The sequence below is a fragment of the Apteryx mantelli genome, chromosome 4 (assembly GCF_036417845.1).
Source record: "Apteryx mantelli isolate bAptMan1 chromosome 4, bAptMan1.hap1, whole genome shotgun sequence".
Taxonomy (NCBI): domain Eukaryota; kingdom Metazoa; phylum Chordata; class Aves; order Apterygiformes; family Apterygidae; genus Apteryx; species Apteryx mantelli.
This window is the reverse complement of record NC_089981.1, coordinates 87176090-87190224: the sequence shown is the minus strand read 5'-3', so window position 1 is coordinate 87190224 and position 14135 is coordinate 87176090. Positions and strand designations below refer to the sequence as shown.

General features: G+C 53.9%; 1 protein-coding gene across 1 annotated transcript in view; it reads right to left on the bottom strand.

The window, feature by feature from the left end:
• TRIM9 (tripartite motif containing 9) overlaps positions 1-10440 on the bottom strand; it is a 78200-nt gene extending 67760 nt beyond the window's left edge. The window contains exon 1 of the mRNA XM_067295664.1: positions 9625-10440. Coding sequence (XP_067151765.1) covers positions 9625-10440 — 816 coding nt within the window. The remainder of the gene's footprint in view (positions 1-9624) is intronic.
• Between the last annotated feature and the right edge of the window lie 3695 nt (positions 10441-14135).

Genomic DNA, 14135 nt, shown 5'->3' with positions numbered 1-14135 from the left:
TGTGCTCTTGCTCACTACACAAGAACTGCACGACAGCTGAACCAAACATCTGCCCGAGCAGAAATAGGGCTGATTCAAAACAAAAGCCATGTACATGGGTTCTCATAGAAATTGTCCTCTTTCCAAGGCAGCCAGAAATTTGAAGCCGTTTGATGAATACTGGAACCAGCTCACCTGCCCAAATCATAACATGACTCTCTAGTTCAAGAGGGTCCAAGCAGAGTTTTAGTCCCAGTTAGAGCTCCCTAAATTGCCTTCAGAACTAGAGGAAAGAGGCATATTTCTCCTGAGGGCAGTTAGGAAAGGAGTCAAACTTACCCTACCAAATCACACTCCACTTTTCCTGGCTCTCCTCCAACTGCTGAAGTCCTGCAGCTGCAAGGTGGGAAAGGAGAAAGCAGATGATAACATGGGGTGGGCTCCTATCTCAGCTCTCCTCCTCTCATCTTTCTCCCCTGCAGCCGATGCATTCCTCCATAGGCATCATGCGATGACAAGACACATCCCCATGGCCCAGTAGTATGGTGGCCTTCCTCTGGGATGTACCTACAGCTCTCAACTCAAAGGACCACTCCTTGGGCCCACCAGCCCTGGGGCACAGCAACAGGAGCTGGAAAACAGCTGCAACAGGCTTCTGCTCAACTTGGGATGCGCTGGGTCTGCCCAGTGCATGTCGAGGGGAGATGTGGGCAGGTCGCCTGCCAGCTAGACATGAAGGAGGGACCTTCCTCAGAGCTGCTTGCAAGAAGTGTCCTTCACCATTCACCAGCCTGGCACCACAACGGGAGATCAACAGAGAGCCTAACCATTGCCTAAATCACAGATGTATCGACTGATCAGTCATCTGGCTCACAGCTCCAGAAACACAGCACAATACATGCAATCAATATGATCAAACAACCCTCTTGCCCCCGCCCTCGATCTGCGCTGTCATCTGCCATTAGCAGAGCAAGGGGAAGGTGCAGTGCTCAGCTTGCCTCCATCCCACTGAGTGGCCAGAGGGCAAAATTCAAGATGACATGCAAAACAAAACTCTTCACGAGTATACGATTTTCCAGCCAATAATGGGTTTTAACTGCTGTGCTCTGGAGGAGGGTGAGAAATAATCTCATAGATGAGAAACCGTATCTACGCACTTGCTCTGAATCACAGAGCTGTGGGCTGATCACGGCACAGACCTAACACCCATGCAGGTCCTCGTTTCCAGCGTCAGGATGGAAGAAGTGTTGCTAAAGGATGGATACGGGACAACTCTGCCACTTCTGAGCTGCAGAGCTGAGTGCCGCCTTCTTTGCAGAGTGCTGAGCTGGTTTTATGCAACGGCATGACTTGAACTGCTGCTGCCCTGCCTAGAAAAGGATCTCACAGAGAGTTGGCTGTAGATTAAAAGTGGCATTAAGAGGCAGTCAGCTAAACCACAAAGGGACAGCAATAAAATACATTTTGGGACAATCAGAGGGACATTTTGACTGCTTCCTCAGAGAGTAAGATGAAGCCTTAACTAGCTTTGCTGTGAAAGTCTTGAGGCTTGTTTAACACTTCCATCTTGCACCTTGCCAAAGAAAGAGCGCTGTGTTCCCAGGAAAGACAGTGTGATCTGTCATTCTGAGCCAAGGGACAATTCAAGTCCTTATACAGCACGGAGCTAATCCGATGCTGTTTGCATATCGAGGGCTCTCACCAATTTACCATTCCCGATGCCTCAACTCAAGAAAGCATTTAAGTCATGCCCTTAAATCTCTGTGACTTCAATTTAAAGCTAAGCTTGTACATAAGTGCTTTCCCAGGGAGCGAGGCTGGAGAGCTGATGCTCTCATTATGTTCCTGATGGGATTTCACCCAGCACTGACAGCTACGGTGCCCTCTGCATTGTTGGAAGTCCTCAGCGTATTTCAATATTTAGCAGGAGGTACCTGGTTATTAACTTATATTAGGCAATGATCAGGCTGCTGGAGCTGATAAAGTGGGAAGTGCTAAACATACACTTATTAAGAGACAGCTTGGGACAGCTAGGGCAGTCTAAAGCAGAGAAGAAGGACAGGAAGGGATGCTATGCAAGTTTTTTATCCAGGACCACAAAGCAAGTCCTCAGCAGAGTGGGGAAACCTGACCTCTGGTCACAGCCCCAAGCCCACCCCTTCTCTTTCCAGCATCCTCAGAGAAACGCTGCCAGTTCTCCCTTCCCCAGCGCAATACAAACAGCAGCAGCCACACTTGCCAGCCCTCTCCCACTCCGTCCCGGCTTTGGGCTGAATCACCGGGCACTTTGCGATAACGCAGCACAGCGTTGCCGGGAGCGGCAGTGAGGAAACAGCGGCTCTGACCCCAGAGCAGGACCTCCGGCTCTCGAAATCAATAAGCAGGTCTGGTAAGAAACACTCGCCCGACCACCCTCCGTTCTCCCAGCTTTCTGTGTTTCAGTGGAGAGACCACGGCATAAAGTCAGAGGAACACGACAGGAGAGTGAGGCTTTCCAAACGACGGCACGCAGCCAAAACCAGCCCTCTGAGCCTGCCTCTGAGGGGAGCAGGATCATTCCCACACGGAAAGCCCACTGGCGTAGGGAAGTCCCAGCTAGCAGGAAGGGGCACAAAACCCCGGACAGCTAATGAACGGACAGCCCACGTGCTGGGCCAAGAACAGCAGCTCTTTTCATCGCCTACAGCTGATATGTGCAAAGGTCGAGGGGTAAAGAGAGGGGGAGGAAGGTGGTGAAGTTGGAAGAGTGCATTTGCTGAGCTAACACGTGTCACCAGGACTGCAGAAGGGCGGCCAGAGTGCGTGCTGGCCATCTGCTCCGGCAGGGAGCTTGCCCAGCTTGCCGGGGCCGCTGCCGCGCTTGCTCCGCTTCAGGGGCAAGGGAAGCCTGTAAATGCCCTTGTCGCGCCAAGTATGAAAATGCCCCCGGACCGTGCACAGTGGCATCTAACATCATCTTTATTAACTCCTCTTGAACCAAGGAATATTCGTTATGGGGGAGGACAGAGGGATTTCAGAGAGGACCCCAGGAGCTGCAGGTGGAAAGCGGCTGTAGTCCCAAAACCCACAGCAAAGGCCTCAACAAGCGACGCTACGGACGCACCATGCAAACATAACCATGCACCTTCATTAATTTACCCACCCTAAACCATCCTGCCGCAGGGAACCATGCCGGGAGAAGGGAACTGACTCCGTAAACCCAGAAGGACCAGCCAGGGGAAAAGAGAAAAGTGGAACTACATGCGAGGGTCTGACAACGAAAAGGCAGGGGACCGCTTTGCTTGAGGGATGCGACATGCTGCCAAAGCTCACGCAAACGCTTTAGTTCCCATCGCCCAGGGGTTTAGTCACTTAGGCCTCCTCCCTAAACTGCGAGCGCCAGCGTGGGCCCGCAGGCTGGCATCCCCGTAGGAGGCATTCGAAGTCACAGACACCATCTTCCGCTCAAATGACTCGACGCTGCCGTGTTTGCTTTGGTGGAGCTAATTTAAACCGGCGGCGGATCTGACCTCTCGCCACGGGGCCACGGCAGCCGCGGCTCCAGCCCGCAGCACTCCTGCCAGCAAGCGCTCAGGCCATGTTAACATCCAGCTCTGACCCTGTTTTAAATCCATCAGGAAAGGGGAAGAGGCAATTAATGCTGATCAGTGATCCCTCAACTGCTAGATCCCTTCCAGAGGTCTTTCCGCTGTTTCTGAACTGAGCAATCCAATGCAAGCCCAAGCCTAGCTCATGCCGCATCTGCCGCGTCCCAGTTTGGCACCGCTCCTCACGGTCAAGGATTGCGGCGCGCTCACCGGTTGCTACGACCAGATGCTGACTCAAGAAAATTGCAAAATGAGCTTGGTCTTACTCTTTCTAGCGAGAAATTCTGCTCTGATCTTTAACTTGAGCCTCTGCTGAGTTTCTTCGGCCAGCCCTGGGACACCCAGGCTGTCCCCCCAAAGTCAGAAATCTAGAAAATTCCTTCAAACTTTAGGAAAACATTGAATACATCTCCAAGTGATATGTGCTGAATCCCTAGAAAGCATAAGACTGCTCAGATGGTCTAAAATTTTTTTCTTTTTTCTTTAAAGGTATAAAATTATAGTTATTAAAATAATCGCATATTATTGTGGTGACACACAGCAGGATTTTGTAATAATATGCAGACCAGGTTCTGGAAGGTGACACCAAGCGAGGTTTTCCCTTTAAAAATCTGAACTTTGGGGCCTGGTTAATTCAGAGGAGCGGGAAGAAGCGCCACAGCCAGCAGCAGCATAAGCCTCTCGAGAACGTATTCCTGACCAGGATCCATCCTGCACCATCGTTAGCTCTCCCAGCGCATCTTGTGAAACTTAAAAAAAAATAATCAGCAATGTTTTTTTCTCACTCTAATGTCATTTACTTAACACCAGGTGCAGAGTTTGCTCCGGTTGTTAATTCTCCCGGCAGCTGGCCTGGGGAGGCAGAGAGCAGGGGGCTCCCTGGGTGACACATTGCCACCGGTTGAAATCTCCAGTAGGGGAAGACAAGAAGCTAAACTGTGTGCAGGGGAATGGAAAGGGCTAGATATTTAAGGGACACAGGAACTTACTGGAGGAAGACAGATCCCACCTGACACTAGGCTGCACGTTTAGACCTTAAATGCCTTTGGAGAGCCTGAGCTCAGATGGTGCAACACAGCATGTTCCTCCCAAGCCAGGGTCTTTTAGGACTCCCCACTGGAACTGATGAAGCTACACTGATTTACTCTGGCTTACGAGATGGCCCTGGGCCCATTTTCATTTGCAAATAACCAAGAGGACGTCTCCTGGCATCCAGCGCTACACACGGACTCCCAGAATGCCTTGTAGGACTTGCTGTACCAAATTGCCTTTGATTAATGGGATATTCACAGGCGCTTGTTATTTTGTTAGCTGTGGATCAGTGCAGGGGCAAAAGCTGTCTGAAAGCAAGCTGTATTCTAAATAAAGGCCAAGACTAATACAGCAAGGCAGCATCGCCTCCACATCCTAGACAGACCTCACTGACATTTGCTTTTCTCTGACTTCTTCTGTTTTCAACTCTCAGGATCTGGCAACGGAAAGCAGAAGAATGAAGCAATCAGGAATGCTGTTTGGCATTGCTGCAGAAGGACATGAGAGATCCTGCAACTACAGACGGCAGGTGATGGAGCAAGCGTGCTGGGATTCAGGAAGGCAATCGCACTGAAGCTTGGGAAAGCACACTGCTTGCAAGAGGAAAAGATTAAGGATTCTCATTGCTTCTGTTTCGGCAGCAAATATTGTACTTTGCAATGCAAACAGATCTTTGTCATGTAGCAACTCCCTGGATATCCCTGACAAGCCCTTTGGGCTAAAGGAATTCCTATGGACCTAACAGCAGTATGTTCACCATGCCACAAGAAAGCAATTCCCCACAAAAGCTTCTCTAGCAGCTAACATAAAGGAGGTCCAGCCAAGTGAGCCAGGGAATAATGCCGTCTCCTTCTCACTGCCTTGGCTGTGATGCCCACCATCCCCCCGGCAGACACTAAGAGGCACTAGCAGTGCTTTTCACCCTCTAGTTTACCCCAGATGTGCAAGCCAGCTGCAAGTTATGCTTGGTGCACATAGGTTTTCTAAAAGAAGAGCTCACCCTGCACCCCTTATCCCACCCGTGCTAGTGACAGGCTGGATGAGTGGAAATCTAGATCACACCTCTGCTAATTAGCCACTGACTGCTAACAATCATTACAGCTGATTCAACAGAGAGTGCAACTCCCTTTTACGGGGTTGGTCTCTACCACAACCCGTGCAGACATGCAGCAGGGATTTGCAATCAGAGGACAGTTTGTGTTTTCAGCCTGGGCAATCCCAGTTAAACCTCACCTGAAAGTATAACCGAGAGCCCTATGCATCTTCACTGGAGTCAAGATCTGTTTCTGCTTCACTGCGAGGGGAATATGACAGGTCATCTAACCTGCTCCACTTTCAGTGGCAAACCAGACAACAGCCCCATTCATGAGTCTTGGTTTAAGTCAAAAAAAAAAAAAAAAGTGAAATATGATGGTGAAGAAAAGAGGTTGAGTCCCATAGGCCTCTGAAAAGGAAAAACGTGATCCATCCCTAAGCAAAGGAAGTGCCTTGCTCGACTGTCCAAACAGCACTGCTGCCCAAAAGCAGGGCAGAAGCTTGCGCTGCTGCTGTTCACCATAGGATCACTGTCCTTTTCAGTCCCTACAGAGTCACGAAAGGATGTCATTGCTCTTGAATCCCTGTTATAGAGGGTACCCAGACAGAACAGCGATGGGCAACAACCTGACGCCCTACCAGAGACAGCCAGGGATAACCACCCTCTGTCACGGTCTCTCCAGTGCCTAACCCAGAAAGCTTTCAAACCTGCTTAAAAGAAAGCTCCTATCAGAAGCCTTGAACTTCTGGGAGACCTTTCCAACATGTATGTATCAGCAAGGGTAAAACACTTTTGCTTCAAGACAGAGCTTGATCAGTTGATGGATGGGGCTTCAGGGCTGCCAGAAATAGCTGGAGACTCGACTGTGTGACCCTGGAGGTCCCTTCCGGGCTGTCCGTATATATAATCATTAGCAAGCTGCTGAGCCTACACTCACCACACACTTTCCAGCAAAAGCAAGAGGGACTCAAATGTGCAAAGAATACATGATTCAGCTCCATCTTGTGTTCTTGCTTTTGACATGACAAGTGGCACTACAGCTTGTCAGGATAAAATCCAGACAGCTGCAATACATGTATAAAAGTGGGACAATTCAGATTAAAAACCCATTTTCCTCTGTGTTTCTCTGAATATCTACCCCTCTCCCAACAGCTGTCCTGAACGGAAGATAGCAAAAGAGAGGATTTCTCATTATCTCTGTCCAGCTTGGAAATCCTAGCTCCCTGAATCATGTTTTATTGTGCCTCAGCGCAGACTATTTTGAAATAATCATCTGCAAGAACCATGCAATCAGCACTCTTTCAGAGGAAAGCAGAAATCGGGTCAGTTCCCGAAGAGTTCTGTGAAGAGCGCTCTGGTCTCCTTTCCAAGGCACAGCACACGGCATTTAGCAGTGATTGCTTAGGGCCCAGCAATCACATATTGACTCATGAATACAGCTTTCAAGAACAACAGCTCATCAAGGCATTCTCAGGTCATCACAGACTTCAGCAAGAACTGCATTCTCCTCGTGTCAAAAATTAAGAGTACAGATGATGACAAGGAATATTTTGCGTGGAGTCGTGTTGTAATCACAGAAGACAAGTCAAGAGCTGACTCCACCGTTCTTACAAGCTGTAAGTGCTCGTTACAACCACTGATCACATCAAAAAGATCCAGCATACAGGAACAGTTACCTTTTTGGCAAGTTTGGCTTTTCATCAGAAACCTGTCCTTGAGCCGGATCTTGCCCTATGATGTGACATAAAAGAAGTGACACACCGACACTTTGCAGGAGGTTCACCAGCTCAAATCCACAGGTGGTTTGGTTCCTAGGGCCCAGTCCCAGCTAGGATAAAGCTTTGAAATATGAATCGCCTCTCCCCTTGATTTTGTTATACGGCATCTCAGGGAGCACTTCCGAGCTCTCGCTATGTAATCATTCATTCAAGCATACAATAACATCACATTTGACTCTCTTCCCTTCCTAACAAGCACTTAGCAGGAATTGGCAGTAAATCCCTGCACTGTCATATCAAAAAAAACATTTTGACTCTCTGCAGAAACACAGGATGATTGAAGGCAGGTGCAATTTAATGCTCTAACTCCTAGGAAGAGGAGAGAGCGTACATGAAAATAATCGTTTCAAACAACATTACAGTTCCATATTTGCTGGCTAGATCAGTGAAATACTGCACTGATAAAACATTCCCTCCTGGAAAGGTGTTTGGAAAGAAAAGCTAAGTGCTCATCAAAGAACAAGCCACCCTATTTCAGATCACAAGGACTGAACTTTAATTATCTGAGTATGTGCATACAAAGCTGTCCAGATGCTGATGCATGTTTCTAAATAAATGCCTGGCTGGATTTGAATCAAAGCGTGGCAGGAAGGTCAAGTGCTAATTGGAGCAGAGTTACAGGCCCAAACCTGATGAAAAGCCCAGGTACCCAACAGATTCCCTCGTTCTGGAGGGCAACACAGAGCTGGAGGCGGCTCCTCTCCTGCTCTGTGTTGGACTGAACTGCTGCATCCTCCACCAAGAGCTGGTCCAGAAGGAACGGACACCGGAGAACAGGTTGCTCTTGCAGGAGAGCTGACACCTACATTTTAATTCAGAGAACGCGTGCCGGGTTTCGCAACAGGAGGAAGATGCTCACAGCATCTGATGGCTCATGTCACATTAACACGTCAGCGAAGAAGAGCCCCCGCGCTTCTGTTAGTAGGTCAGCAGCTAGGCACGCTGCGGTATGCCACGGCGGCGCGACGCATGTGCCAAACGCTGTGCGCGCCGCGAGCTGCCACCAACTTCAGCAGCAGCTGTTGCATCACACGTGCAGGAACGGGGCTGTGCGAGGCACGGGCAGCCACGCAGGACACTCTCAAGGCAGGGATAAGAGCATCGTGACAAGTGATGGCTTGTCCCTGTCTGCACCCACTGACTCAAGACATTGCACAGAGCTGCAACTCAGTGGCCTGCATCCTCCACGGAGCCACGCACAGCGCCAAAGCACGACACGCACAAACAGAAATGCCCCTGAGACGCGATTCATTTGAGCCCCTTTTGGCAGGGCACCATGCCGAGCTCCCTGCCTCCTTATCACAGGTCTCCCCACCTGCTCCTGCCGGCGTGGATTTGCTGGAGCAGGGGGCAATTATTTCAGTGTTCATCCAAGGCATGAAGCGCAGCCCCTTGCGCCCTGTCGGCCCATGTCCAAGTCACTTCTGCCCCAGTTCCCTCGGAGAGGAGCGGGGGGTTAGCGGCACGGGCAGGCAGGGGGGCAGCGGGGTGGACGCGGCTGAGCTAAACCCTGTGGCAATCGCTGCGTCCCCTTCTGCAGCACGGGGACCCCCTCCTCCGGCGAGGACGGCGTGAGCACACGCCGGAGAGCGGCTGATCAGCATTCAGCGAAACGCACAGCGACGGTGCTGCCCGCCGGCCCTCCTGCCTGCCATCCCTCCTCCTCCTCCTCCTCCTCCCAATGACTCAGTGTGCAGGAGGCGGCAGCAGCCCTCCTTCTGCACGGCGCCCTGGCGCTGCATCCCCCGGAGGAGGCTTCACGCCTCCCTCCTCGCGGCGGCACCGCTCCCTGTCGCTCTCCCAGCTCCTCCGCAGCGCCGCCGCTCCACGCAGCCCTGGGCCAGCCCCGCGGGCCTGGCCGGTGCTCGGCGAGCTCAGGAGCACAGAAGGGTTGAGGGTGGACTAGATAACCCCCAGAGGCGCCTGTTGAGGTTGGCAGGGACCTCTGGAGATCATCTAGCCCAACCTCCCTGCTCAAGCAGAGCGGCTTGTTGAGGAGCGTGTCCGGATGCGGTCTGAACATCTCCAAGGATGGAGACTCCACAGCCTCTTCGGGCAAGCGGTGCCAGCTCCTTGCTGGCTTGCACAGAGACTGGCCCGCACCGGCCTGGCCCGGCACGCTTTGGGGAGGCGCGAGGAGCACCCCCAGCCTCCGTGCTCACCCCACCCAGGCTGCGGGCCACGGCTGCCGCGGCGGGAGGCCGGCGCTCACCTTGTGCAGCTTCCACATGGCGCCCAGCGCCTTGACCTCGTGGCTGGAGTGCTTGCCCTCCTCGAGGCACTGGTAGCAGACGGGGCTCTTGCACTGCACGCAGTACATGCTGTGGTTCTCCAGCTCGTGGTCCGTGCAGGTGGAGATCTTGCGGGGGCTGAGGCGGCGGCTGACGCGGCCCTGGGCCGGCGGCACCAGGCGGTGCTTGGCCAGCGGCCCGCGCGGCGGGTGGCAGCGGAGCCGGCAGGGATCGCAGTAGAAGACGTCGCACTGCTCGCACATGACGGCCGCCTCCTTGGGCGCCTTCTCGCAGAGCTGGCAGCGCAGCGCCGCCGCCTTGCCCTGCTGGTAGCGGTCGATGACGGCCTCGAGCAGGCGGTTGCGCGGGAAGCCGCGCAGGCCGCGCTCGTCCAGCCCCAGGCTGCGGTGGCACTGCGGGCACGTCAGGCAGGCGCTGCGCGGCGGCGGCGGCGGTGCCAGCGCGGCGGGCGGCGGCGGCGCGGCGGGCGGGAAGACGCGCACGCCGTTGGGCGACTTCTGGCACGGCGTGGTGGGCGCGCTGGCGAAGCCGCCGTAGGAGCCGTAGCCGCTGTCCGCCTCGCTGTACAGGCTCATCTTGTCCAGGTCCAGGTAGTCGTAGTCGGAGACGGCGGAGCCCGAGGCGCGGCGGCTCTGCGGCGACTCCGACTCGGGCGTCTGCACCAGGATGTTGCGGGCGCACGCCTGGCACAGGTTGTGCGAGCAGGGCAGGATGATGGGCTCGCGGTAGAAGGAGCCGCACACGGGGCATTTCAGCTCCTCTTCCATCTCTTCCATAGGGGGAGAGGGCGGCGGCGGCGCGGCGCCGCTCAGCGGCCGCGGGCGAGCGGGAGCGCGGAGAGGAGCGACCTGCCGCCGCCGCCGCCTCGGCGCCGACTGCCGCGCCGCCGCCCGCCGCGCCGCGCCGCGCCGCCCCGCGCGCCGCCATTGGTCCGCCGCCCGCCGAGGGGGGGCGGGCACTGCGCCGCTATTGGCTGCGCCGCCTGCCCGTCCTCGCTGCGGAGCGCCGCGCCGCGCCGTGTCTCCCCTCAGGGCTGCGGCGCGGGGCGCTGCGCCGTGTTTCCCCTCAGGGCTGCGGCGGGGTCGGGCGGGACGCGGAGGCTCCCTCGGCCCCTGCTCCTCCCGCTCCGCCCCGGCGCCCTTTCCCCCGTGAGCCGGGGGCGGCGGCCGCTGGGCCACCGGCTTCTCGGCTCCCCTCAGGGCAGCCTCCCCCGGCGCAAGCCCGTGGCAGCCCCCCGAGGGCGCCCCCCAAAATGGCGCCCCGGGCCCTCGCCCTCACCCTGCGGGGGGCCGCGCGCCCGGGGCTCCGTGAGGGCACCGGAGAAGCGAGAGCGTGTTCGCGGAGCAGCCTCCGAGCACGGGCAGCACGGGCAAATAATATGCAACGTGCTATCAGTAACCCTATTTATTTCTATCAATCATATTAAAAAGCATTAATGTATCGATGTGTGTGCTTATATATATTTATACAGAGAGCGAGCTGGCCAGTCGTGCTCAATTCGCCGAGCCCACGACGCCCCCGTGGGGTGCCGTCCTGCCACTGGAGAGCAGGGAGCCGGGGAAGGGGGCTCCGCGCTGCTGGAACGGAAACCAGGCACCAGGCTGATCCAGGGGGTCCTTCCAGTGCTAACCGGAGCAGTATTTTCCAGCTTTCCTTATCCCAGAGAGCGGCTAACCTCTTAAAAATATCCTGGCAGTGTGCAGTGCTGCATGACAGTTTCTTTTCAGCCAAGTAAAAAATAAGTTGAACTTGGAATGTTTCTCTGTTACCTCTATTTCTTTCTCCCAACCGGTGTGCGCACGTTTGAGGGCCGTTGTTTGCTGCAGTTGCTCTGTGGCTCGTGATGATGTCTATGGACCACTCTTGGGCAAGTGGCCTTGACCCAAGAACCACTGTATGGAAGCTTGGGTGCGAAGGTGTCCCCGCAGCAGGCTTGAGGCTGCCATGGGGTGACTGGAGATGGGGAAACTGAGGCAGGTTCACAGCAACCATGGGAGGGTGAGGGACTGAGGGAAACGGAGCTGCTGTGAGCACCCTGGCTCTCTTTTTAACCCTCACAGCTGCAAACTCTTCCAGCGCATGCTTTGGTCTGGAGAAGGGTGTTTGGCAGCAGGATGAGGTATGCCGAGGTGGCCTCGATCTGCAGAGCACAGCAGCTTGTTGGCCAGGGCTATAGGAGAGCAAAATCTGGCTGTCTCTGTATAAAAGCGTGAAAGTCCCCGCTGCCTGGGATGACCATGCAGCATCCTGGGATGGTGGTGGATCTGCCAACAGCAGGGTTGTCTCTTTCCTTTATACACAGGGACCAAGACAAGAGCAGGGACTCAGACTGTTGTTCCTACCCCCCTGGCTAGAAGAAGCTCACAGGCCCTGCATAGGTTCCTGAATTTGAATCTTAGCTGTCTGCCTCCGTGGAGGCAATCGCTCCTGCCTCGTCGCACCTCCTCTCGTGCCTGGCCCCACAGCAGGCGCTGCAGCCCTGTCCCAGGAGGGCTCCTCCGGGGTGCGTGCCAAGTGATGGTCTCAGTTTTCTTTCTGCCTTACCGCTGAATGTGTTGATTTATCCCTCAGTGCTTTGCAAGGCAAGCATCCTGAAATGCTGGTGTAGGAAGAATATCTGTTAATAGTGTTGTACTGCATTGATTGGCAGGGTGAAGAGATCCATAGCTTATGGTCTGCAAAGAAAACTGAGGTGTCCAGGCATATTGGATGAAGGTGGACTTAAATTTAAAAGGCCTCTTGCATCCTTTCCACTGGACGCTCACCTTCACAGGGCACCAGCAGCTTTTGTGGTGAATAGAATATACATGGAGAATGCCGGGGTCTCCCAACAAACCTACCTTTCTCTTTTAATTTCTAGCCTTTTTTCCCAAACTTGGTGCTTCTTCTGGGACCTGACATTAAATAACGCTGTGCACCTGTGTCACCACTGAGCCTTATTCTTTGCGCTCCTTTTTTGAATAATTTTCCTCCTTGTCGCAGAGGGTGCACGGCTGTAACAAGACAGCAGGATGGCCCCTCACAAAACGCACAAGCATACACTTGTCAGAGAGCATGTCTGCAAACAACAGGAACATCCCGGGCAGCCAGGCTCTCTCTGCCACCACTCCAGTGGTTAACATCTGGGCTGAGGAGGCAGCTGTGCAGAACGTCTGCCTAATGCTCCATATGGGGGCAGGCATCCACCAGCGGGCTGGAGGGTGAAGACCCTGATAAAGTGTGCCTGCGGTGAAGGAGGGCACTGGGAAGTCTCAGCCACAGCGCTGGAAACATCCAGACAAAACAGGGCAGTCATCTGTGCTCTCTCCTCTGGCTGCTTCTGTGTTCAAATACAGCGTCCGTTTTCATGGTGGAGAGATGGCAGAAGTGTTGGTGGGCACGTCAAGGGCTTTCTATTCCCTCCTGTAGGATTATACATCCCCGCACTGGGCTATCTACCCCTTCTTCAAGGCTGTCTACCCCCTCTTCAAGGCTGTCTACGCCTTTCTCCACAGTTATCTACCCCCTTCTTGAGAAGCCTTTTGTTGGTCACCATTGCCAAGACACACTGGTACTCTGCAGCTTGGGCAGATGAAAGGGATATGGTGCGAGTGGCCATCTCAGCACCGATCTATTGCTGGCTGGTTAGTCCATCCCTCTGCAGGGACGCAAGTCACCTGGCAGCTTGGGCTTGCTGAGCCTGAGCTGCGGTATTGCTTGGGAGAGCAACAGGCGGATAGCAGGAGAGCGGGAGAGTGGGATCTCAGCAGAGCAGAGAGCATCGCTTCGAGCACACGTGCCCTTAGCCAACGGCTTGGGTAGATATCGAAAAGGTCCAAGCAGGATTTAGCAGATTTAGCCTTGAAAGGTCCCATCCTTGCAGACACAGCTTTGGCAAGGGGACTGAGAGGCTCTCTGCCGCTGTTGTGGTTTTGCACAGTTCCCGCGGGGATGCAGCTAGCAGGTACAATTTGCAAGCTCCCACATTGGTATTCAGAAGGGGCAGAAGACCAAGTGAGTGAGCTGAGATTCACAGGGAACACACCATCATTTTTCATTCTGATAAGGAAGGACAAGCGATAAGGAGAAAAGGACTTTTGGAGCATTTCTTTCTTCTGTTGCATACGGGGGTGTGAGGAAGGGGCTTTTGTGTTTTCCTTTCTGCTTTTTGGGGCTCTTGCTGGCTCCATATTGACCTCCAGCGCTGTGGCTTCCCCTGAATTTTGCTGAGCATTCCTCATTTGCTGCCTTTTGGTGTCTGCCTGGAGTTGGTCATTTTTTTCCTGCTCTCATTCCTCTAGCTGCCCTTTTGTGGAAGTGAAACCATTGTTCCTTGTTTGCTCTGCCTCTCACTTCCATTGGTCATTTTTCATTGTGGCAGGTATATGATGCCATTTCTGCTTTAATTATATGCTTATCATGTAAATAAGCAGAAGGAGGAAAAAGGCCTAAAAAGAGAAATGCAATCAGTGTATTTAGAAGAAGGGGCCCT